Source organism: Argentina silus (assembly GCF_951799395.1).
Source record: "Argentina silus genome assembly, chromosome: 2".
In the NCBI taxonomy this organism is placed as follows: Eukaryota; Metazoa; Chordata; class Actinopteri; order Argentiniformes; family Argentinidae; genus Argentina; species Argentina silus.
Window position 1 is genome coordinate 2696990 of NC_139656.1, and position 25595 is coordinate 2722584.

General features: G+C 41.8%; 6 protein-coding genes across 8 annotated transcripts; 2 read left to right on the plus strand and 4 right to left on the minus strand.

Moving 5' to 3' along the window:
- Window positions 1–236: 236 nt before the first annotated feature.
- Window positions 237–3422, minus strand: LOC310817885 (autophagy-related protein 16-1). 2 transcript variants are annotated; one of them, XM_083688608.1, is made up of 7 exons: window positions 3168–3422; window positions 3005–3068; window positions 2829–2913; window positions 2481–2554; window positions 1467–1718; window positions 954–1086; window positions 237–729 (listed from the first exon to the last, which is right to left on the minus strand). In XM_083688608.1, the coding sequence occupies exons 1-7, from the start codon at window positions 3253–3255 to the stop codon at window positions 694–696; spliced, it is 732 nt and encodes a 243-aa protein (XP_083544734.1). In that variant the 5' UTR covers window positions 3256–3422; the 3' UTR covers window positions 237–693. The 2 variants fall into 2 exon arrangements, with proteins under 2 accessions (XP_083544734.1, XP_083544733.1); XM_083688607.1 differs by having other exon boundaries at window positions 237–732; window positions 3168–3421.
- Window positions 3423–5221: 1799 nt separating this feature from the next.
- Window positions 5222–10058, plus strand: LOC310816308 (uncharacterized protein). The gene is made up of 9 exons (XM_083686441.1): window positions 5222–5303; window positions 5361–5642; window positions 6015–6071; window positions 6453–6515; window positions 8033–8064; window positions 8217–8261; window positions 8380–8802; window positions 8888–9121; window positions 9339–10058. Exons 2-9 carry the CDS (start codon window positions 5363–5365, stop codon window positions 9588–9590), a joined length of 1386 nt encoding a protein of 461 aa, XP_083542567.1. The 5' UTR covers window positions 5222–5303; window positions 5361–5362; the 3' UTR covers window positions 9591–10058.
- Window positions 10059–10069: 11 nt separating this feature from the next.
- rnasekb (ribonuclease, RNase K b) lies at window positions 10070–12095 on the minus strand. Its single transcript, XM_083686453.1, has 3 exons — window positions 11905–12095; window positions 11226–11308; window positions 10070–11069 (listed from the first exon to the last, which is right to left on the minus strand). The coding sequence occupies exons 1-3, from the start codon at window positions 11980–11982 to the stop codon at window positions 10925–10927; spliced, it is 306 nt and encodes a 101-aa protein (XP_083542579.1). The 5' UTR covers window positions 11983–12095; the 3' UTR covers window positions 10070–10924.
- A 128-nt stretch (window positions 12096–12223) lies between these two features.
- On the plus strand, window positions 12224–14772 carry bacc1 (BPTF associated chromatin complex component 1). Its single transcript, XM_083696020.1, has 6 exons — window positions 12224–12532; window positions 12704–12798; window positions 12960–13061; window positions 13355–13584; window positions 14254–14358; window positions 14523–14772. The coding sequence occupies exons 1-6, from the start codon at window positions 12512–12514 to the stop codon at window positions 14585–14587; spliced, it is 618 nt and encodes a 205-aa protein (XP_083552146.1). The 5' UTR covers window positions 12224–12511; the 3' UTR covers window positions 14588–14772.
- A 134-nt stretch (window positions 14773–14906) lies between these two features.
- On the minus strand, window positions 14907–21295 carry LOC310823217 (P2R1A-PPP2R2A-interacting phosphatase regulator 1). 2 transcript variants are annotated; one of them, XM_083696003.1, is made up of 8 exons: window positions 20574–21295; window positions 20367–20451; window positions 20003–20059; window positions 19690–19736; window positions 19429–19548; window positions 19270–19325; window positions 19027–19111; window positions 14907–18771 (listed from the first exon to the last, which is right to left on the minus strand). In XM_083696003.1, the coding sequence occupies exons 1-8, from the start codon at window positions 20672–20674 to the stop codon at window positions 18654–18656; spliced, it is 669 nt and encodes a 222-aa protein (XP_083552129.1). In that variant the 5' UTR covers window positions 20675–21295; the 3' UTR covers window positions 14907–18653. The 2 variants fall into 2 exon arrangements, with proteins under 2 accessions (XP_083552129.1, XP_083552128.1); XM_083696002.1 differs by having other exon boundaries at window positions 20361–20451.
- A 1355-nt stretch (window positions 21296–22650) lies between these two features.
- On the minus strand, window positions 22651–24030 carry LOC310821695 (P2Y purinoceptor 3; the record flags this gene model as incomplete). Its single annotated transcript, XM_083693842.1, has 1 exon — window positions 22651–24030. The coding sequence occupies one exon, from the start codon at window positions 24028–24030 to the stop codon at window positions 22651–22653; it is 1380 nt and encodes a 459-aa protein (XP_083549968.1).
- Between the last annotated feature and the right edge of the window lie 1565 nt (window positions 24031–25595).

Below are 25595 nucleotides of genomic sequence, written 5' to 3' on the forward strand. Positions count from 1 at the left end.
TGTGTTTTCCTTGTATTGCTGTGGATTACAATTTCAAAAGCCCAGATAAAAGTGAATTTTCAGTTGAGCCTGTGTGTTTTTGTCAAGATGGGATCGGAGCTATGGGATTTAATGTTACAGTAACATGTCTGAGGGTGAATGCAAAACTGACTGTTCTTTCATATAAAACTTCTAATCACATTAAAAAACAGGAAGCAGTAGCCACTACAGGACTTTTAGTTACTTTATTTCCCATGGTATTTTAAAATTGTTAAACTAAAACAATCTAGATCTTACAAGGCACAATAACTATATTAAAGAGTAATACAAAATGACAATATTTGAAATAAACATCAGGCTGAGAGTTAATTCTTAATAAATATGTTTCTTCACTTTGGCATTAATCATCTTCAATATCATTAAATGTATACATTTAAATCACATTCATTTAATAGCTACAACAAGTCCAACCCAAAGTATTCTGATGATCTGCAGGGTTTTCTAGTTTCTTCCAAAGGAATACATTTCAGTACAGGAGGCATTGGGAGGCTGGGCTCATTCTGTGTAGGACTACTCTACTCCTCTAAAACCCCTTGGTTGTGTTCAGTAAGCACAGAAACAATGCTATTTCAAAACATTATTGTGCCCATTGAACATGCCCGAGGTCTCAGGTTGCTTTGGACCTTTAGTTGAGACAAAGCTGTTGCGAGCCTGTCATTGCTGGGAGCTCTGTGGCTGTTGAGGCACTGTCTCCTTGGAGAGAAGCGACAATAAGGAAGATAATTAATAATAACAATAATAATAATAATAAGAGTTTCAGCTAAGGATTTGATTCTAAATGATAAGGGAGAAATAACATTGCACTTTTAAATCACATTGCTTGCAAAAGGCAATAGAGAATATTCTATTTCTTTTGTTTCACTTTGGAGTTTCATTGTACCTAATCATGTGGTCATTCAGGGAGTGAAACCCACCTCTGGACTGGTTCGAAGTGTTACTTTGCATGGCTGTAGATGGTTCTGTCGCCCAGAGTTAGTCTGTCCCCCTGGTTGTATTTCTCTATGGAGATTGAGATGTCTGTTCAGTCGCCTGGTCAAACGATGCCACCTGGTGGTGTCAAAAAGCAATCAATCGCTGATTGTAACTCAATCAATCAATCAATCAATCAATGTACATCTCTGCAAGTTCATAAATAAACACCATATCCATCCCTTAGCCTAATGCCCTTGAATGAATGCATTAATGCTAACTGGAAATAGCCTTGTCGCCCCAGATCTGTTTTGTACTAGCCAACTCCTGTTACTGTCATCATCACGCCAAACAGTAGTTGGCTCATAGCCTCAACAGATCTGCGGCGACCAGGCTAGACTGGATAGGGGAAACATGTCATATCCAATTGTATCAGATCAGTGATTACATAAAGGAAGAAAGGAAGGAAGGGTGTATTTTCAAAGAATTTGAACTGGGTCAAACAGGGCCTTGGTCACCTTTCCTGTACGTCATTGTGCCCGTTCACCCTCTCTGCCTCCTCCTTCTTCTCCTCCATCCATCGCTCCAGCAGCTCTTCTTTCTCTCGCCAGGCTTCTGCAAGCCCCTCCCTCAGCTCCCGCTGCTCCAATCGTAGGGCCGCCAACTCCTTCGACTGGCTCTCCAGGGTAAACTCGCAGTCTGATAGGTTTGCCTGCTTAGCTCCAAGGTCTTTTGCTAGAGAGACTGCCTCTTTGCGATAGCGAGTGATTCTAAAAGAGAGATGGCGACATGAATCTAGTTATAGTTAAATCAATCTCTCAGTATTTCTGCACTGGGCATTCTCATTGCCTGTCTAGATCATACATGAGCACTGAACTAGTAACAACAAGAGAATATCAAGTACACCAACTTATCATAGGCCAAGTCTAGCTATCTATAGCAAAGTTATACAGTGCCTTCAGTATTCAAGTATTCACTCCCCTGGACTTTTTCCACATGTTGTGTTACAACCAGACTTTAAAATAGGTTTAATTGAGATCCACAGTGTGCAATTGCTTCCTATGCAAATCAGAGACCCTCTAACAACAAAGATATTCATTCCGAAATCACATTAACTATTATCCTTGTACTCAGATGGACTCAATTCAATTTGTTGAAGAATTGTTTGTATTTGAGCTAACTTTAGGAGTGTCATAGCAAAGGGGGTGAATACCTATTGACATTTCAGCTTTTCATTTTTAACTAGTTTGTAAAAATGTCTAAAAAATAATTTGACATGGGGTATTTTGTGTAGATCAGTGACCAAAAAAATCTATTAAATCTCAAGTCTTTAAAGTCAGGTTGTAACACAACAAAATGTGGAAAAGGTTCAGGGGGTGAATACTTACTGAAGGCACTGTATCAGACTAGTTCAAAACTAAGATGGCAATTCACAATGCCAAAATCATCAGATTTTTTGCAGAAAACGATAGTTACCACAACATCAGTAGGCCTATTCCATATATACTTTCATTGCTTAATTTATCACTCACTGTGAGTAGCAGTACTGCAGTTCCGCCTCTTTCAGGTAAAATACACTGGTCAGGTCTGAGACTGTCTGGGAGAGCTGAGGAGGAAGAAGAGAAAAGAAGAGAAGAGAAGAAGATTGGATTTGTAAGAGGGGGAGTGCACAATTCAGGATGATGGGTAGATCAGAATCATAGGGTTAGGGTTAAGATGAAGAAGACATGATAATGAGGAAGAGGTGGGGAGATGGAGAGGAAGGTGAGTGGTGACAATGGATGAGAGTTCAATCAGTTCACAAATAACATGAAGATTAGGTTTAAACCAAAAGTCAACTTCAGATAGTAATTCAGACCATGCAGGCACTTGGCCATCACCTTTTCTCTCATATGTTCACTCTCTCTGAGCTGTAGGTGTAGTTCTCTGGTGTGTCCAACTGTCAGTCCACCATCTCCTTTACAACTAAGACATAGAATACATTTACATATAATGGCGAAATGCACTACTTTTGTATATGAATTGTATGCATTGTTATAGTCAGGTGTTCTCCCACCTGGTTGTACGAGCTTCATCCCAAAAGGTCTCGCGTAATTCGAGCTGCTCCGCTAGTTGCGACACTGAAATCGAAAATTTCGACATATTTTCAGCAAACAAATTTCACAATGAAAACGAACGACTGATACAGATATGGCGATTGCAAAACAACTGCAGCATACAAGTGTTGAAGAGACCACTGAAGGGATCTTTTTGTGTACAGTCTCTTTGAAACAGTCCTGCGCGCACGTGACTCTTCCACTTTTCCATGTTCGCTTCTGTGAAGTCCTTGCAGTTTCGAAAGTTGTTGATCCTATTCTACTACTTCTAATGGTTGATATGATTACTTATGTGGTGCCTTAACAGTACATCGTTTTAATCACAGCAACAGCCACCATGCACGATAAAAAAAAGAAAAGAAAAGAAAAGAAGATTGGCCAATCATTAGGATTCAAGATCTTTTTGTCTCTCCGTCCGTCCCGTACTCTCCAGAGTTGGTAAACCATCGATCTGCCCCGCCCCTAAACACACACAGGTGAATTCTACATTTCGGATAAAGCACTTTGTGTATGCCATTGCCTACATTTTTAACCGTGAACTGTGTGGCATTTCTGAATCAACATGATTATGATAGCCCTCTCTGTGCATTTCTTTCCATTTTCGTCGACGTAGGCGAACGTGTATTATAGGAACCTGTCTAGTGTCAGTGTTCTGTATTAACCTCTTATTACAGTGCCCTGTCTAAGTAATGGGACAGTGAAGCATTTTTTCTTCTTTTGGCTCTATGCCCCAAAATTTTGGATTTGAATTCAAACAATTACTATGACATTAACCTAGAGATTCTCAGCTTTTATAGGTTATTTTGTACATATTAGTTCATTAGTACATATTACTATTTCAGGGCACCAAAAGTAATAAGGGACAATTGGCTTGACAGGTGTTTCTGTTAAGTTAGGTATGTTTGGTCACATCATTTATGCAGGCATAAGATAGCTGTCAATGCCTAGCATTGGTTCTAGGCTTTGTGTTTGCCTTTGGAGTCTGCCATGTCCATGTCAACATGAGGACGAAAGAGGTGTCAAGGAAGATATTATTAGGCTAAAACATCAGAAACATAGCCAAAACCTCAGGCTTGCTAAAATCAACAGTTTAAAAGTAATAATAAAACACTGGTGAGCTCATCAATCGCAAATGGGCTGGTAGGCCAAGGAAGACTTCTACAGTGGATGACCGAAGAATGCTCGCCATAATTAAGAAAAAAAAATCAGTGAATGTGTCAGAGAATGCCATCCGCAGAATACGTCACCAGCCAAACTACAGAGGCTTCACTGCAAGGTGCATATCATTAGTTATCCTCAATAAGGATGGTTACAATTTGCTAAAAAGTACCAAAAAATCCTGCAGGTCTGGAAAAAGATATTGTGGACAAATACCATGAATAGTATCACGTACCAGAGTGATTGTAAGTGGAAAAAGGGATCTGACCATCTGTGAAACATAGTCAAGTGGGTGTTTTTGGCATGTATAGCTGCCACTGGAACTGGCTAACATGTCTTAATAGATGATGTATTTGAGGTTTAGGCGGATATGATGAATCGAAAACGAAATCTGGTCAGTCCCTCCCACTAGAATTAAATATTTAGGCGCGCAAAACCCACGAATAGCCTAATTTCATTTGAGTTACGGTGAGTAAACGTTATATATTATTACCATCATAGTGCCTATTGATTTATATTCTAATATCTGATCGACAGCCGGTTGAATTATTTATTGTCAATGGTAGATAGGACGCTAGATAGGGCTTGCAGTATCGTCATGTAGAGGAGATAGTGTAAAGCAATGATTCCCAAACTGGGTGATTTCTTTCATAGAATTGCCTGCTGAGCCTAACCTTCAACCACATATACATAAATAACGTTTTAAAACATGTAAAACAGATTAAAATCCGCTAGTAAACACAGTTCAATAAAAACAAGTTATTCTATTTTATTCTATAACATCTGTGAATTTCTGTAACATAGTCAAATAGACCGACTTGAATTGGAAAAAAAAAGATTTCCTGCACCCCTTTTATCCCAAGTGTAGAGGATATCATAAGATCTTGAGACAATCAATTGAAAAACACGATATTTATGACTAGTTAAAGTTGTAAATCGGCCAGATTTGACCCGAACACCACAGGAGGGTTAACACCCTTTATATGGTATGTTTTTTTCAACAGGTACATGACTGCCAGACCAACAAGACACTCACTGGAACTGGCAGCCTCCCACACTGTAGCTGTATATTTCTCAAATTGAGGCCTGTAGAGCAGAAAGGTAAAGATACATTAGGCCTACGGAACTCAATTTGTTGTATTTTACTTGTGTTTATAGAGATGAGTGATACAGAGAATAAGTGGTGTGACGCGCTGACACACATGATCGAGGAGTTGAGTGAGGCACATTACAAGAAGATGGTGAACCTTTTGGATGAAATTCCACAAGGTGAGAAGAGCATCACAAGACAAGACATGCCAAATAAGATTATATGCCACCTGGGAATGGATAAGTCTATTCTTGCGATGGAGAGAGTGATGCGGAAGATCCCAAGGAACGACTCAAAAGTCCAGGACCACCTTCGTCCCTTTTTTGAGAACTTGAACAGGAATAAAAAAGGTAACAGACAATTGCACATCTCCTATCTCATCTTTTATCAGCAGCAGCAACTGTAGTGTGTATAAAGTAGTGTACCCCCACTACCCCCCCATACAAGTTTCTCTCCTGTTAATAAAAAAAGAAAAAAAAATCCTTCTTCTAGCATTGTGACTGTCTATGGCCCCTGGTCTGAGCATTGATTACTTTATCTTATGATGACTGATGGAAAGATAATTCACTTACTTAAACAAATGTATTTGTTGTACGTCGCTTTGGATAAAGGCGTCTGCTAAATGCCATAAATGTAAATGTAAAATGTTACTAACTTGGCATGATGTTACTAATGATTTTGTTCATTAAATGATTTCATTAATGATTTTTCGGTTCTCATAGGACAGCAAAAGAAAGGAGGCATTGATTCAGAGTCTTTAGAGGACGAGACCCCAAGAGGTAGGCCTACAGGACTCTTCCTGGTTCTAATAAAACAGTTCATTATAGTTTTAGGTACCACAATAATGAAGAGACACCAGTCAGCAGGATTTGCAGCAAAATGTGGTGGCATGAAATGCTACAGAAAATGCCACAGCAGTTTAGCCAGAGACCATATCCAACTTTCTAGGCCTACTGTAAGCATATTACTGCCCCCCACCCCCACATTTTGCCCCACACACACAAGAGAATATTTCTCACTCATATGGGAAATAACTGCTGTTTATCATTTAGCTGAGTTTAAACCTTGATTGGGAAGTGAATTAAAAATAGCAATAATGGTTATTTGATACTGTAATAACAACAAATATTATTGTCATGAATAATCATTGTCTTTGTCAGGACGGAAGAGAAAATATGTGAGCAAATCAGAATCAGACTCAGGGGAGGAGGAGGCAGAAGCAGGTTTGTAATGGAATGCAAAAAAAAGTGTTTTGACTAATTGCAAGAGGAGAGCTGAAGTATATTTCTCACAAATAACTAATCAGTGAATAGTACATACCAAAGGTCATATTTTGACCTGAGATAAATCATGCACAGTATACCTCCACCTACAAGCGCAATATACTCTTGTCCCTACGTTACACACTTATACAGAAGATCAAATGCAGAAGCAGCATATAGTCCTGTAACTAACAGTGTGAATAGCTTTTTCAATATCTTGATATGTCCGAAACGTAAGGACCTGGGGAATTCTTGACTTGTTTTTTTTCTCTTGTACTGTAGTTATATCCCCGTAGCCCCTACTTACGTAAACCATGTGTTGATATCATTGAAATAATATAAATAACTGGATGAAGTGAACTACTGACCACCCGATGGATTCCCTATGAAATTGGCGCATTGAATCCAGGAGATGCCGTCCGTTGCTAAAGTAGAGGCGCGTTTCAGTGTTTTACTGACCTGCGTCAGGTTTTCATACTCATTGACGCACGTGCCTTTGATGTGCGTGTATGCTTGTGATCTGCTTTCAATTCGGTAAAAAAAAACTTATCGAAATAATAAATACTTATAATACTCCTAAAGACCTCTTCGGACTGGAGATGGAATACGAAGGTTTAAAGGTCTAGTATGTAACATTGAAGCTTTTTAAAAGCTTCTCAATGGTTGAAATGACTATGTTTAATTGGTAATGATCAGGGACTGAGATCCCTTGAAAGAAACGTTTCATTTACGAACACTGTTTTGGTCTGGAAAATGCGCTTTCTGAAATGGAGTGTCCTACCCGTCACTCGGTTTGCATATAAACATGTTGTTACTGTCAGGGGTGTTCTAGGGGAGTGGGACAATTTTTTTTTCTGCACATGCAGAAACACAACAGTTAATGTCCGACACTGCAAGTCCATTTCGGGAGTTTATATTATTATAAGGGAGGATGTTGTTGTTTGGAACTTCAAACTGGATTTAATCGCGATGGCCAGAGGTGGCAGATTTCCGACAAACTTACACCCTGCCCCTCTAAGATGGGTTTCAATAGGTAAATAGGCTTTTTGTCACCAGCCATTGCAGTGCCCTGCAGTTCTCCCAATGGCCACAGGTATAGCTGGTTTCAAAATCTCTCAGCAGGATTGCTCCTCTGGTTGATATACAAGTTGCAGACCCATAATACTCACTTATGATATAACTTATTTTTTAACAATGAAGGATTCCAATCATATAAGCACATGTAAAGTAAACAAGCACATTTCAAGTAAACAAGCACATTTCAAGTAAAAAGTATAACAATCTTTTGCTAAGTGTGTCGAGGCACATGCAGTGCAATAACAATTATGTAATGTGGCAGGATAGGTGGTCAGGAATTTCTCAGATCCTTACCTACAAGTCATTTGAATTATTCATGAGTTATTCTATGAACAATAAATTCTTCATGCCTACAGTATAAAGTATGAGCTGAAAGACATCTTTAATGTTTTGTTTTTAAGGTCCAGAAAAGAGGCAGGATAAAAGCTACAAGGTATGGACTAGTGTGTGATCTTTTCACAGGCTGAAGTAAAAACCTGTTATTGGCTAAAATCCCTTAACATTTACATGATATGTCTGTTTTACCTATTATGTTAGAATGATAGAAAATAAAAATGTATTGATTTATTTATTCCATCATCTCAGGAGAATTCATCTACTTTTGAGTCCCCGCGCTCCTCCAACTCTTGCGTAAGTGTTTTATCCTTTATTCACTTAACTTGTGTCAGTTCAGAGTCAAGTGGTCTAATGTACATATTGGTTTGATACTGCTTTGACAGAAGCCCTTCCCCCTTTTTGTGTTGCCAAGGTGCTAAGCATTGCAGATCTCAAAAAGTTCGGACTCTGCGGTAAAGCAATTAAAGGAAAAGTGATAAAAAAATCTCCGCTGATATATTACGACACAAAGGAAAAGAAAAAACAGGTTCTTTTCTACATGGGTTTGGCTGATGACACAGCCAGTATCAAAGTTTGTGTATATGGGAATCAGAGATATGCTACCGTTCAAGAGGGGGGCTCTTACCTGCTAGAAGACCTCATTGAGGATATGGGCATGGTGAAGCTTGTACAAAGAGGCAGAGTCTCAAAAACAGGACCAATCAAGGTTCCTCAGAGGCTGGAGATGGAGGCAAGGATGCTCATTGAACCGCCCCAAGAACCAGTCTGTTCCATAGCTGATGCCAAGGCGTCATCAGATGGTTCCGAGATGAGCATTGAGGGAACTATAATTGACGTGAGTTGTCATTCCTTTTTCAAGACCTTCAAATAACTATTTGTTCAGTGTTTCTTAGTTACCTGTGCCCTCTGTTTTTGCTCAGATATCCCCAATGAATGAAGTGAAGGTGAAATGGCAGAGGACCAGGAAGTTGACTCCACGGCGCATTTTAACCTTACAGGATGCGACTGGTTCTATCAGGGTCTGTCTCTGGGGGGAGCAGGCTGACAGTTGCAGGGAATTAGTTGGAAATACAGTCATGGTGACCAATGTGAAATCCAAGGAGTACAAGAACATAATTTCTCTCAACTCAACTGACAGAACCAGAGTTTATACGGTGGGTCACTGTTATTGAACCACATGCATTTCCCATTCCATCTATGCAATACAATTTGGTAAACTGCTTTTTCAGGATCTGCTTGCTATAGTTTGAGAAGTAACAGTCAATCCTTAAATGTGTGTGTGTGTGTGTGTGTGTGTGTGTGTGTGTTGCTGTCTGTCTATCTGTCTGTCTGTGAGTCTGTCTGTGTCTGTATATGTTTCTTTGTATGTAGGTCCAGCCAGCTACTCTGAAGACTGCAAAGCTGTCTATACAAGGAATTCAAAAGTGCAGCAAGATGGAAGTGAATTTGACAGCAGAGATGGATGGAAAACTGAAGACATTCAATGTGGCATCCGAGCTCCTGGCACAGACCTGCGCTATTAAACTGGATGGAGCCTTCGAGGAGACACTCCTTATTATGTTGCCAATCAACGTAGAGGCAGACATACAAGGGAATAAGATTAAACGCCTAAAAAGGATTTAACCAACCTGAATTATGATATACACTTTTCAGCTAGAATAGAATCATCAAACATATTTCCTTCATTATGCAATGACATTTAGAAAATGTATAACAGATAAAATGTTGGATTGGGATCGATGTACAGTGTGCAGTCAATAAAATCTTAGGAAAAGTGGCTCCCATCAATGTGGCAAGACTCAGGCACGGACTGTGGTTCTGCAATTTCAGTCATTGTTTTTGGCAGTTGTCAGGGAGACACGTCTGGTCAATGATATAATTTCTTCATTTTATACTATACTGTTTACTATCATTTCCTTTCCTTATCTATTTTTTTTCTTGTGATGTCGATTTACATGTTACCTGTAAGCCTATCTTTCCTAAAAACGTTAATTAACAGTCTGTATTCATTTATGTTTTGAAATATGTCAAACATTCCAAATGACAAAATGCTGTACAAATTATTTGCAATAAATCAAGTCAAGCAGACAATATTTGTTTTATATATTTTTATTACAGGGAACATCATATCAAGTACCATGTCAAAGACCATTTGCATCATAACACATAAGAATGACAAGGGGAATACCCAGACACATTAAATAAATACATACTTAAATTAAACATTTTGTACACCACTTACTTTCTAGACTAGAGAAACTACAATTGTGGAAAATAACAAACCAAGAGGTTTATTTTCACAAAAGCACATACACACAATAAAACATGGTACATAAAACGTAAAACAACTAATATATATATCTATTATCTTCACTTAGCTTAACAAAGATAGACATTGACCATTTATGAATTTGCTTTGATTTCAGGCTCTGTTCAGAATTGAACAGACAAAAGGTCTTATTATTACATATTTTTTTACTAGTGTTGTGGTTTGTTGAACTGCATTTAATAAATGGTGGTTTGGTGAAACTAACACACATGCATGGATACAAAGTTGGTCCAACAAGGCAACAAGGTTTACATTGTTTAAACCTTATCCATTATAGAGTCAATTATCGTAAGGGGTACAAGCAGAGATGGATACAGTACCTGTCTCTATGGGTGCACGTTTTAGTTGTAACCCTAAATCCAGTAGTTTATGCAATACAAGGAATGATAACATTTCAGTCAATAACATCACAGCAAGGACTTATATAATATGTTTTACCCTTAAGTTTCAAACAAATAACTTAATACAAGGTTGCTTCCCTTCAGAACTTGACATGGTGTGTGTGTGTGTGTGTGTGTGTGTGTGTGTGTGTGTGTGTGTGTGTGTGTGTGTGTGTGTGTGTGTATCCTTTCTCATCTGTAGTGTGGAATTTTCAGATGCTGCTGCGCTGCCAGTCCCACCTGAGAACTTATGTCACCATGTACTCCTGGCGCTTGTTGAGGCGGACCTGGCATAGAGACACTGCTCCCACTGCAACATAGATGACCGCTGCGATGAAGCAGTTGATACCCACCTGGTTGTAGAGTCCATAGATGGTCTGTGGGGGGTTCTTGCTGTTGGTCAGAAAGAATAAAATGACATCCCCTCATACACATCAACAACCACATAGGGGTTATTTCCCAACAGGCAAGAATAATAAGACAGGTCTAAGAATAGAACTATTTTTAGCTGTGGGTCTAATTCTGGTCCTTTGCCATCCCATCACTTACTCATTGCGGATGTCCTCCTCAGTGAAGGGCACATCCTCGATCAGCACAGCCGACTTTGCACTGAAGAAGATCCCCAACATCACCTGTGACACAAGGAAGAGATAGAAATGTTTACTTAACACATTTTTAACAGAGATTAAAATTTGAGAGCCAGTGTGTATTATTGTATGGTGCCCTGAAAGGTTCTTGTGGATTGCTGTGTTCCACATAGCCCTGATGCAGTCTGTAGACTATGCATCAAGGCCAATTCCTACCAAAGAGGCCACACATACTGCCAAGAGCAAGAGACATTTGACTGTACAATCTATTTCGGTGCAGCACGTGAATGTTGAATTTGTCGTATTGTGTATTCAGCGTTTGACGAGATGATGTGCACAGCCAGAGTGGTTCATTAGGAATTCCTTGTAGGACACTCTGGCCAGAGCATTCATTCATTCATCCAGATAAATAGATACATTAACTTCATGTTTTAGCAAGCAGCTTATAGATGCCAAAGCCATATTTATTGGTTTAGGGAAAGAGGATAACATTATCAACCAAATTGGTTTTCTAACTAGGATTAATCCTAGCAATCTGATCAAATAACATCGATGTAGAAAAAGACAAGACAGCCAGCCCTTGCTAGCTAGCTGGTGTTAGCAACATTAGCAGACTTGACAGCTAGCTAGCTAATCCTTACCAGCATGATAACTCCCCATATGCTGATCACTATTCCACAAGCAGCCATTTTTGGACCGCAGAAAAGAAGCGACGGCATTCTTGTAGTTGACCTTTCTACCGAATGCAAATAAACTAGTATTATTATAATCCAAAAACAGTCGTTTTCTCAAAGGATGAGTGTCACCCTAACCTCCATCAGCTGACACACGATCATTCGGTAACTTCCGCGTAATTTCGGGAATGTTCGCCACACGGATGCCTTAAAACATGTCCCGCCTTTGCCTTTCTCTTTCAACCAATCGGGTTCAGACACAATTCTCGCGCGACATTCTCTCTATCTCATTCAGCCCGATCTTATGAACTTACAAAGTTATTTTGGGGAATTGGTACTTAATATAGCATTACAAACCACATTAAAGTCACTCATTCCAAACCTCTTTGTCAATGGGACTTGATCTGTCGTCTTGATTGTTTGAAACGCTCAATTGTCTGGCCGTCTATGTGTGGTACCAACTAGCTAGCTAGCTAGCTAACTAACGTTAGCTAGGCACGCTAAGCTTGTTGTTGTTTTGAGTAGCCAAGTTGGCTGTCAAACCACTTAGCTGTCTAACAAAGAGCAGCTCAACATGACTTCTGCGTCTACCAAGGTAAGCCGCGGTTTGATAACATATCACTCTCTATCCTTGGGACGAAATACTTGAAAAGGCTATTTGAAGTCAATTACTGATTTGACCCTAAACGTCTGACAGAAAGAAATAGAATAGTAGTCTATCAAAACGACGTGTGTATGTATCAATCTCTATGGTTTCGTGTGACAGGTGGGAGAGATCTTCTCGGCTGCAGGAGCTGCCTTCACCAAGCTGGGCGAACTCACCATGCAGCTGCATCCAGTGGCTGATTCAAGCCCCGCAGGGTTAGTGTACACACACACACTCACTCACTCACTCACACTTTCTCTCTCTCTCTCTCTCTCTCTCTCTCTCTCTCTCTCTTTGTCTTTAGAGGTCAGCTTCCAGGAGAAATACATATGTTCAGAGCTTTGACAGTGATTCTCCTCTATTCGTCTTTCCCCAGAGCCAAATGGACAGAAGTGGAGATCGAGATGCTGCGTTCGGCTGTGCGGCGCTTCGGTGATGATCTCAACAACATCAGTTCTGTCATTAAGGAGCGCACTGTGTGAGTTCCCTCACAGGCTTCTTCTAGCCCTCCTGCCCAGCTCTCAGTCTCTCTCTCACTATCTTCATGCATTATAGGAAGTCTCTTTCTTCAGTCATCATACTTCACCTGCATTCAATTTGTGCACCTCTCTATGCAACTTTCTCCCATCTCATTCACTTATCTTTCAGAATCGTATCATTATTGCCTTCTTTATGAAAAGAGGACCACTGAGAAGACTTTTAACCTGTAGAAATCGCATTGTCTGTCCTCCGCCCCCTCCCCTCCTCCCCTCCTTCCCATACTGTTTGCAGAGCCCAGATAAAGACCACGGTGAAGAGAAAACTGTATGAGGATAGCAGGGTGCCCCTCTCCTCAGAATCTCCCAAGAAGACCACCAAGAAGACCACAGTTACCATGGCAGTAGCACCAGCCGCTGTGGCCCCCACAGTCATTACCGTGCCCACCTCACAGGTTGTCGTGACAACGGGCCTGCAGAGTCCCTCCTCTCTGCCTCCTTCCATCAAAAAGCAGAAGACTGCAGGTGAGTCGAATGAATCTGTCCTTGACGTCAGGTCAAGATCAAGCCAAGGGTTTGTTAGCTTGAGGTGACATGAGATGGCTATGGCTTCCATTTTTAATTCACATTCATCTACAGTCTAAAGATAATGGCACTCTTCGTGGAATATTGAAAGAAAATGTTTATTCTGTGTGTGTGTTATGAATGTTAAAGGCCCACACCAGCCAGTTTCGCTTCCTGGCTCTTCTTGTAAAAAATACTCAAAGAACGGAAACACAGAGTGGTGACGTTAGTCAGTCACTGAGCTATCTGGGAAAGTAACCCCAGGTATAGCTAGGAGCAATTCCCAATAAAATGTGTCAAAGGTTTGACTCAGTCGCAAAAAAGCCGGGTGCTAACTTTACAAACAGGCTGGCCACGTCACACTTCTGAGCTGTATGAAATGTTATACGTCACAGCATGTGGTAAATCATTTTAGGAGGAGCTAAGAAAATAGAATGTATCGCCCAAAATACACACCATTTGACCTAAATGGCAATTTTCTGACTCGAATCATTGTGCAATAACATTGTGCAGCACCACTCTTTATATCAGCTAAAAACGTCAAAATCACTAATGTGGGCCTTTAAACTGCTTTGTCTGCGTTATGTGTAAAGTCATTGTGTTGTTTTTTCTGTGTTTGTGTGTGTACAGATGTGACGCTCAGTGCTCTGAATGACTCTGATGTGAACAGTGACCTGGTGGACATTGAGGGACTTGGCGATGGCTCCACCACCAAGAAGCTCAACTTCGATCAAGGTAAATATCAGAGATCACTGGCTATAGGAGGCACTTGTCCTGCCTAGGTCCAGTCCATGTCCTCTGATTCTTGTCACTAGATGGTCATGCTAGAAAGGACATGTTAGAATGTGCCACAGATACATATCTCAATAAATCTGTCATCGGATGTGTTTTTTCCTCAGAGAACCTCAACCTAGACTCCAGCCTCATCATGAACTCCAGTGACCTGCCTCTCCTCTCACGCTGACCTCTGCCCCTTGACCCCTACTATATTTAATGGAGGAAAATTGTGGCTGCCTTTAGTTCCATCGAGCAGACGAGAACTTTCTTACAGAATAATACAGAGCATTTTTTTTCTCTCTTTTTTTCATGACAGATTTCAGCAGATGCTATTTTTGTATTTTTTTGAACGGCTGCTCCCACCCAAGCGCTTCTCTCTTCAATTTGGGACATTTTTACAGAGGACACATCAGCCATGTTGCTGACAAACCAATTTTACGTGTATAGCTCAGCTCTTTTTGTATTAACATTTGATCATTTTCTTTTCTTTTTCTTTTTTGTAATGCTTCTTGTTTTTTTGAAGTATCGTGGCTGAACCTTCTGTATCTGATCAGTGGTTACCAGAAAGCAGTGAAATGTTCCTGTGTAGAGAGGTCCTCCCGTACACCTGTTATATGTATGACCTACAGACGTGTATAAACTCAAAACAACACAAGCTGGCCAAGTATTATTTGAATTTGTTTAGACGATGGTTGTTACACGATAAGACAGGCTGTTTTATTTTATGTTATTGTGTAGTAAAATGTTGAAATCCCCTTGTATGTGTGTTTCACTGGGCCTGTCGTGGGATAGAGGATGGGTTGAAAGCATGTACTGCTAGACTGAAGTAGCCAACAATTCTCTTCAGAGTCAAAGGAAAGTACACAAATTGCTGGTATTATACACTGACTTTTATTGTCATGATTTGATTCATATACAATATATATATATATTTAAAAGGTGTACATTAATTTTTCCCCCACTATAAACGAGACACATTTTGCGTCAACTTTACAGGCATGAGATACTCAGAGGGAATGAATATAGATATTTTTATTTCTCTCACTTGTTCTCTCTTACAGCTCCATAAAAATACATCATCTTATCTCTTTTTCTATGTAGAGACTTTTGTCGAAAAGCTATTTACAGTTTGAAAATACTTGTCTGAATGTTATGGTACATGTGCTTTTAATTCCCTTTCTCACCCCTCTCTCCCTCTTTTCTCACAATAACTTCACTCTCTAACCCACTTAATTTCCTCTCATCTTTGCTTCATTCAAATGTCAGATGTCTGAAAAGCAGAAAAAACAGCCCTCTATAACACTGACATGTAGGTTTTTGGAAAACAATCATATTTAGGATTGTGGCTGATCACATTTTTTTTTTTTTTTTTTTTTAAACTGGATAATGACAAGTACAAAACAATGAAAAGCAGAAAAACAATAAAAATATAGGAAACAAAACTGGAAAGGACAACACAGATCAAGTGTATCTAACAGATCACAGCACCCAGTAGACGGCCTCCAGGCTGGAGGTTTGAATTGAGATAGCCCACACACACTCAAGTCTGGGTGAATCTCAAAAGTCTTTCCTGGGTTCCTTATGTCCTCTCCACTCGGTTTGAGGTTCCTTACGTCTGACTTTCCTCAAAGCATTTAGGGAAGGAGGCAAGAAGAAAGGAAACAAGGAATCAAGGAAAGACTTCTGAGATCCAATCTCTCTCTCCTTTGTCGTCTCTTAAGTCTGTCATTATGGACAGCGTTTTCCTTCAACGACGGGACGCTGGAAAACACTGACTAAGGCATGCAAACCCTGTGGGCTAATTGCAATGAACATCATCAGCACGATATTATCACATTACTTCAGATCATCTCTATCTTTAAAGATTTGTATTCCCCCTATTAACCCTTCCAAGGAGGGAACAGGTGAAATGAACACTGAACGCTCGTGCCGTATGATAGCAAGGATTAGTAGCAGCCTCGCTTTATGCTAACAGCAGATAACATTGGGTAACATATGAGGTCAAGATCATCGTCTTCTATTGATGTTCATTGCATTTGACCCTGTATGCATAGAATCTTCCCCTACTCAAGAAAGAATGAGTATCAAATACATATATGTGTCTTGAGAGCTACAGTATCTGCCTGTAAAGATATGAAAGAATAAATCACTTAGGTTTGGCAATGTGTGTCGATGGATCACCTGTAGATTCTAACACGCAAACATACTCTACTTCCTGGAGAGAAGTGATTCTGTGATGCTAGAATCCAAATGTGAGTCCAAACAATGACATCATGGTTTCTTCAACTGATTCGAACATCCAGTTGATATGAATGGAACTCAAAACAACAACTTGAGTTTTTATTTCCCTCCAAATTCACTGATTGTCACTAACAAGTTTCACAAGTTTCTTAATTCAGATCTGTGGTTGGGTCAGTAAAAGATAAAGCCAATCTTCCAGGAATTAATCTGATCCCATCAACACTGATCTAAACACTTCTCTGGTATAGGATAGAGATAGATAGATAGTGACAAGTTGGGAAAACAAGCAAACAAAGCAACAAATAAACAAGCAACAGCATGTCTTAAATCAGGATATGATCCCATTCATGTAACAGCAATATTGATTAATAATGTGAAACGAATACTGTGCAAAATTGTGTAAATTGGAAGCAAAATATTACATCCACAGAATAGGCCGAGATTTGGAAACATTTCGCCCATTGCTATAAAATTAAACTCTGGAAAGGGCATTTGAATGAAGAGTATTACACAGAGTTACTATGGTTGACATTATTTCTTTTTGTATAAGACACTTCTCTAAGCAGCTTATATAGACTTGACATATTTCACAAGTAAAAGGTCTGGAGGTCACAAGGACTCAGGGGATTACGACCACAAAACTTTCCCATAGATAACACCTCAAACATTTCTGATCTGTCACTTAAACACTAATGAAATTTCATCTACCAGGGTCCTGAGCATACAACCATACCACACTGCCGAAGCCAAATAAAGATATGAAGGCATGTACTGTAATCTATGGGAAGATATATTAGGTTTGTAATCCCACTGCCTCCTGCCTCCGTTGAAGTACCCATGTAAAGAAAGGGTATCCACCCAAAGAACAGAGACCCCCCCCCCCACTCCTAGTCTTCCAGTCTAACTAACCTCCATCAATAAACAAGAAACACACACCTGTCAAAAAATAGGTGATTGATTTCCAGGGGCACACATTTCCTTGGTCATCAGACAACTACAGAAGTATAAACTGATCCAGACATCAGTTGGAAGAGAAATCAGCGAAGGGGGGCTGAAGAAGAACATGCTAGAAGACCAGGAGTGGTCGGGTTGGATGATCCTCTGGGTAGAGCTTAGCCTGGGGATTCAATATCTACAGTACAAACCCCCCTGGCCAGAGAAAGTGAGGGCTCATTAACATAGCCCCGCTCATATTATTCACATATTCTTACACTATGCACATATAGACAAAGTCTGAGCCACCAGCCTTGCTGCCTGGCCCCTGTGACATCATCTTCCCTGGTGACCTCAAGTCTGAAGTTTGAGGAACTTCTGGACTACTGGAAGAACTCACTCAGTTTTACTGTGTCAGTAACACACCTCTAGAAATGAAATAAACAAAACATAGAGAACTTCAGCACTGTATGTACACTGGATGTGCCCCCGCCATGGCTTGAAAAACAGCTACAGGTCCTGTCCATTGCCATAGAAATACAATGTACCACTGTACGTACTGTGTAAGTATCTCTTATGCACACTGCTCTCACACTGTAATGCTTCTTGTTAGTTTGATTTAATATTGTTGACATTGGATACCATAACCCGTGATGTCAATTATTACAAGAAGCAGGTGTGTCCAGAAGTTACTCCAACTGTTTCTAAGTGCTCTCCCATTGTCATCACAGTCTTCGACCCTGACAACACTCTGAAATGCACTGGTCACCTGATCACCAGCCCCCTCTGATTATCAAAGCACTGGTGTCTTTTTGTACAACATCTATATTCAATCTTGATTACAACTCAAGATCTGATTACTTCAGGAGCCAGGGAATCTGATGAGTCTCAGAGAGAGAGAGAGAGAGGAGTGCCTTTGGCTCCAATAGGCTGATTGGGTGGAACCCAGGGCTCTCGTAGGCTGACTTGGGTTCCGGGAAGGCGGACTAAACTGAGCCCTGGGTTCTGATAGGCTTACTGAGTTGAGTCCTGGGTTCTGATAGGAGGACTTGGACTCTTGACTCCTGGTGTTTAAGTCACTAGATGCTGGGGTGATGAGGGGTAAAGGGGGGGGGTGGGGACAGGGACAGGGGGCTACCCTGGGGACTGGCACACACAGGCACACCCCCAGAGGGAGAGTCTGCTGCCTGGGACACACTGGAGGGGGGAGAGAGAGAGAGAGAGAGAGAGAGAGAGTATGTAAAGTAAGTAAGTTCACTGAGATGCAGATAACTACATGTACCAGCTATCCAAATGCATATCTACCTGGTCATAAAGTGTGTGTGTGTGTGTGTGTGTGTGTGTGTGTGTGTGTGCATGTACAGTATGTACAGTATGTGCGAGAGTGTGTGTGCATGCATGCATGCGTGCTTGCGTGTCAGAGTGCATTCCTAGTTTAGAGGGGAGACTCACCTGACTGTGTAACTAGTATGGTGGGCAGGATCTGTCACCCCGGCAACAAACAGCTTCTTGGGTGGGCCATCGGACTCCACTCCTCCTAAACAACAGAGTTCACCAGGATGAGAAAGAGCGTGCATGCGTGCGTGCGCACACACACACACACACACACACACACACACACACACACACACACACACACACACACACACACACACACACACAAATAGAAAGCTGAAAGTTGAAACACCAATATACCTTTCCTTTTCAGTGGAGTCAGAGCAGGCCATCTCACAGTGGAGCTTACAGCTGGCCTGTTGGATAAAGGGACACATATATGAGCACATATACCAAATAAGGGCTGTTATCCCAAAAAAAAAGAAAAAAAAAAAGAACTACAAATCTGCTATTGTGTACCTAAACCTCCGTGTTGGACTGGGGGACGAATTAGGTGTGACACCACTGTCCTGTGAATGGAATCCCTGGGAGTGGTCATGCCAATGACTGACAGGAGGCAGAGGAACCAGGTTGGAAGCACTACAGAGCAAGAAAGAGACCATTCAACAAAAGTGAATGATTTGTAAGTAATGCACTTTAACAGTCTGAATGCCTGTGTGTGTGTGTGTGTGTGTGTGTGTGTGTGTGTGTGTGTGTGTGTCAAGTGTTTCAAAGTCTTACCTCAGTCTCTGCAGACTCCCCCTCAGTGTCATCTCCATGTTCTCCTCCTGAAACAAACACACACTTTCTGTCAGTGGTCTGGTCTCACACACACACACACACACACACACACACACACACACACACACACACACACACAATGATAGCATTCATACACATGTGGCAGTGGCACCTGAGTGTACATGCACTGAAACTGTGTAAGCTAACCCACTGGCTAATGCATAAACACAGACCAAACAGCATCATGATTCATCCAGAGACAGATGCACAAATAGGGGAAGGAGGCCCAGAATATCCCTACCCTTATCCTCACCTGCCTTTTGTGGTCTAGTCTCTCGCCGCCCAATGAGAATGGGGACAGGGGGACAGCCTGCAGAGACAAGACCGGTTGTGTTATTGTCTGTGTGCTTGTCTGTCTTCTGTGACGGTCACAGACATGCAGACAGAGACAGGACAGCATGGAAACTGATCAAGAGCTCCGCTGAGGACTTATCAAAACCAACTCAAGAAGACAGACAGACACACACACACACACACGCACACCATCTTTACATATGCTTTGTGCTTTCTCACACACACACACACACACACACACACACACACACACACACACACACACACACACACACACACACACACACACTCACACTCACACTCACACTCACACTCACACTCACCCGAGAAGGAAAGCTAGGGTTGACTGAGACACTGCTCCGCCGATACCGTGCTGAACTAGTGGGACTGAACACTGTCATACCATCACTGTTGATACAGAAAGAGACAACAATATAGTGACAAAACAAACACCATTTCATTACAATGGAGCCTTGCATGATAGCAAATGAAACAAAGTATAGTTAAAAGGCTCTAATGATTTCACTGACCTGACACTTGTTATCATGGGGGCGCTGTTCGATCTACGAAGAGCCCCGCCTCCGCTCCCGGCAGCTGCGCCTGCGCACTGGTCCACTTCCATTCGTTCCATTTCTTGGGTCCCCGGCCTCCAGCCTAGCAGCTTGAGCTGCTGGCCTCGGAGCTCACAGAGGCGGTGTAGGGCTCTACTCAAGCCCCGTGAAAGCCCGACCTGCAGGCCTCACTTACAACCGTTTCGATCCAACTCAAAGCCGCTAATTCAGCGGGAAATATACCTCCTGCATTCGCTCTATCGCATTTTTGTTAGATGAGGCCAGACTTTAGGGAACGCAAACCTTTCGTAGGTAATTCACAGGTAGCTAACAGTAACCTAGACTAGACTAAAGTACTCAGAATCGCAATTCCTGTTCTTGCACAGAGGCTAAACAATGAAAACATATACAAATACTAAAAACTTAGGAGACAGACACATTAGACTAACTTTTCAGGTAAATTTGGTTAGGAGACCAGCTAGTGACGTGACTTTTTAGGATTAGCTATAGCTAGCTAACAATCTAACTACTTGACAAGCAGCGAAGCAGTAGTCTCAGAATAAAACAGCACAGTCCTTCGCAAAATAACCTTTAGGTCGTTGAAAAGGTGCATCCTCCAGTCGAGTTGACCACCGCGTCCTACACGAAATCGACCAAATCTTCAAACATTCGAAGCGTTACTCTAAATGTAACTAATTGAAAGATTTTAACAACATAGTCCTCTACCAAATAGAGGTAGTTCGTCAAATATGATTATAGCGCCTCACCCTGGCCAGACATGATATTGTAGAAAGGATATCATGAGAGTGCTGGATAGAGCTGAGCAATGTGAACCCTTGGCCTGCATCAGTTACCCAAACAGATGTGATGATAACAGTTGCACCAGAGACATTATATTATGTTACGAAGTATAGCCTATTATTAGGCCTACTTGAATATGATGGATGCAATGTTTTCACACATTTCAGTTTAGATTGAACACGGAAGGAAAATAAATATCATTTGTCGAGACAAAATCAGTCTTCATATTTCCATGATGTGGCATTTATTCATGTTGTCCATATGACAGGCAGTCACAGTTGCCACTTACCTTTCAATATTATAACAAAGACACTTACTGTACGTTTAAACCTCTGATGGACCTAAGTATCATATTATGTCAGTGTGTTCAATCAAGGGAACTATATGACTACAAGACCCATAGCAAATATTATGTTTTATTAATTCTGTCTAAGGTAATCAGTATAGTGGTAATTTTTATAAGAATCACTAGGATTGGAATATCTGTGTACTTCTATACTGTCATTTTTGTCATCCATATTCTCAGGCTGACTTGACTGAGCTGTCTTTTCTATGGCTGCCTGCTACGCCCACTGTTTTTCACAATCACTTTTTTTTCCATTAACTGAGGGAGGGGACAACAGTCAGCAATAATATTGGTGGTCCAGGCTTCCTGGGTCACTGGGCGCTGATAAGGAGGGGAAAAGCTGCTTACTGTCCTAGCCTGCATTATGACAACATCACATTTGTATAACTCAGCTGTCCTCTGGCCTGGTAGGGAGGAGTTGGGGACAGGGGTAGAAATGCATGAATGGAGGATGTTGTGTGTGTGAGTGTGTCTGTTTGTCATAATGTTAGTGAGTTACAGTGAGAGAGATGTTTTATGAATATGCACTGTGTCTGTGTGTGTGTGTGTGTGTGTGTGTGTGTGTGTAGCCTCAAAAGACCTGCCAGATGTATTTAGACCAGATAACAGGGGAAATTATTAACCTGGCTATTAATCTTATGATATACAGTAACTCTTTATTGGACAGGACTCACATAACATTAACCATACACAAAAGTTGGACCACACTATATCCAGTGTCCAACAACTGCATTTAATCAAAATATGTCAGACAGAAAAGTAAATATGAATTAAAGTGCAAAACAACAAATTCTACCAAGCAGGGAGGTCTTACCACAAAGTTTTTTTTTGTTGAAAAATACACACAGACACACTTTTGCGTAAACGGTGGGCTGCCATAGTTGTTTCAAAAGTAAAAGGTAAAACCTCTCATAATACAATCCCGGAAGACTTTGACTCATTCTCCTTATGAACCCCTCTCTCCCTGCCTCCATTCGCATCTTCCTTCTCTCCCACTCTCTCTCTCCTTAGAATCTTCAGCGGCCAGAGGGAGTGACCAGGGTGGCGGTCATGGCGGCCAGCTGTGTCAACAGGCCAACAGCAGGGGGCGCCCCCCTTGTCTCCTGTGAGGAAGTACAGGAGGGCATTGAGCCAGGCGTTGCAGGAGGCCAGCGGCCTGGTGACCTTGTAGCAGATGGAGACGGTCTTCATGGCGTTGCAGCCCCCCACCTGACCCCTCCTGAGGAGCAGGAACAGGGTCCGGGTCACGTGGAACGGGAGGAAGCAGAGGGCGAACAGGAGGGTGATGGTGACAATGGTTTTGATGGACTTGCGACGCCTGTGGATGTAATGGGAATGCTGGGAGCTGGAGATGGAGACGGAGGTCCTCTGCCTGCCCCCCTCCGACCCCTCGCCTCCCCCCCCCTCTCCCCCAGCCTGTGAGCTGGGCGGGGAGCGCAGGGTCTGGAATATAGTCCACACCACCTGGGAGTAGCACCAGGCGATGATGATGAAAGGCACAAAGAAGCCTAACAGGTGGAGGATGATCCCATAAGGGACATAGTCAGCAAACTCTTTGTCAATAGCATCGTCCCAACAGTTCACATACCCATTACCAACCCCTTCTTCACTCCCCTCCTCAGTCTCATTCCCCCCCTCTCCTCCCCTCCCACCACCCTCCCCCCCTCCTTCTCCTCCCCTCACAACATACCCCGTCTGGGCGAAGCGGAAGATCGGGCACGTAAGGACAAACACAACTACCCACACCATGACACAGGTTCCCCTCACGACCCTCTTGCTCTCCAGAGTGATGGTCCTCATCGGGTGACAGATGCCCAGGTAGCGGTGCACAGAGATACAGGTGAGGAAGAAGATGGAGCAGTAGAGGTTGAAGTAGAAGAGGAAGCGCACTAGGCGGCACATAAAGTCCCCGAACACCCAGCGGTCCCTGAGCACGTAGCTGGCCACCAGGAAGGGCAGGGAGAGGCCATACATCAGGTCCGTGGTCGCCAGGTTCATCATGTAGATCAGAGAGGTGTTCCAGCGACGGGTGCTCCCATGGCGACAGCCGCCTTGGCGACGGCAGGAGCGCAGCAGGACCACGGAGTTGAGCGTCACGCTGAAGACGAAGGTGAGGGAATAGCAGAGAGGGAGGAAGATGTACTTGTAGGATTCATCAATACTGCATAGGGAAGGGGAGAGAGAGGGGTATGGTATGGTGGAGGACAGGTCAGAGGTGGGGTTGTGGCTCCCCACTGCCATCGCTGCTACACTCCCTGTGGTGTTGGTGGGGCTTGGGCTTGTCCTCATGCTTGGTTGTTGTTTTTCTCTCCTTTGTAGCGTCTCATGTTCCGATGTCATCACGCCTTCCTCTGAGCAAATTCCTCTGCTTGTCTCCTGTTCTCTCTTTCATTCCCTCTCTCAGGTGCTGTCGTCTGCTGTACACTCCAGGCTGGCAGAGGGTTTGACAAAGGGATAGATATTCTGTGCAAGAGTAAGAAAACAAGTGCTTTAGCTCTGAAAATACTCACTTGGAATGTATTTAGCTGATTCGGAGTAATTCTCGGTCTATTGGCCCTTCAATCAGTAACAGACTTTTCCGGAACCTCTCCATTCATCCATGTTACATCTCTGATCCACGTTGACCATGAGTTAACTCAGACCCATGTTTTGGAGTAGGCTGATCCACGGTCCAAGAATCTTACATAGTTTTACAGAACATGCTACGGAATTGGGAATTTTCTTTTTCTGTTTATGTGTGTGTGTTTTGTGTGTATTTCCAAGGGAACACTGCATTAGTTGGAAAATGTTGTTTATGTGTTCAATGTTTAGCTTCTGTGTTTATATTCCATGTTGGGAGTGTTTATGACTCAGAACATTCTCAAAGCATTGGCTTAGTTGGTTTGGTTGTTTGAAAATAGTCGGTTGAAATGTGTTAATCAAAAAAACAGATGTATACTATCTCTTTCAAATAAAATATAGTTTGTGAATAAAAGGAAATCATTACTTTTGGTGCAGTGGTGTGTGTATCTCATTGGAGGGTGTAGCTAAAAGTGTCTCTGTCCCCGACACAGGGTCCCCCTCCTTCGACCTTCTCTGTCTCTGTAAATAATTGATATCCATTCATTCAGACAGAACTGCAGAACGGAAACCCAATACAACCAGCTGCAGGCACACTGCTACTGCAATATTATTGCAGCAACATGCAATTGTCAATGTAATGAATTATGTTTTATACAACATTTTAACACAACGTTGATCAGTTTTGTCAGCTTAACAATACAACAATATGGTGAAGAAAGAGGGGTTTTATGTCGTTTACATTTCTCATTCATAGTCCTGTTTATTTGGAGAGTGAAGATATTGTTAATGAGAATGAATGAGGTCAGATTTTGGTAACATGTTACCACAACACTGTACATTTGTAAATGTATTCGGGTGTGGAAGTTTAAATAAAATCTCTTACCTGATCTTCTGATGATATAGATGATCAATTAGTTATTTGTTGCCACAGTCACAATTATGTATCTTAAAACCTGATGTTCTCCAGATTGCTCTTCTCTCTCTCAGTGTAGACACTGAGCACTTCAGTAGAATAATATTACTGAAGGCGTATGGTGTGTAGACTTAACCTCCACTCTGTCACTCACTCATCTCTCTCCCTTTATTCTCTCCTTCTCTTGTTCTGGCTATCTTTCCTCTGGTGCAGGTCAGTCATCCCTGGCACTGTTGCTCAATCGCTCCCTCCCTCTCTCTCCCTCCCTCTCTCTCTCTCTCTCTCTTTTCCCCTCTCCCCCCTGTTTTCTGTTTTTCTTTATCGTCATCTCTCCCTTTCTTTTTTTGTCCTCTCATTCATTTCTGCTGAGCTAGTCAAC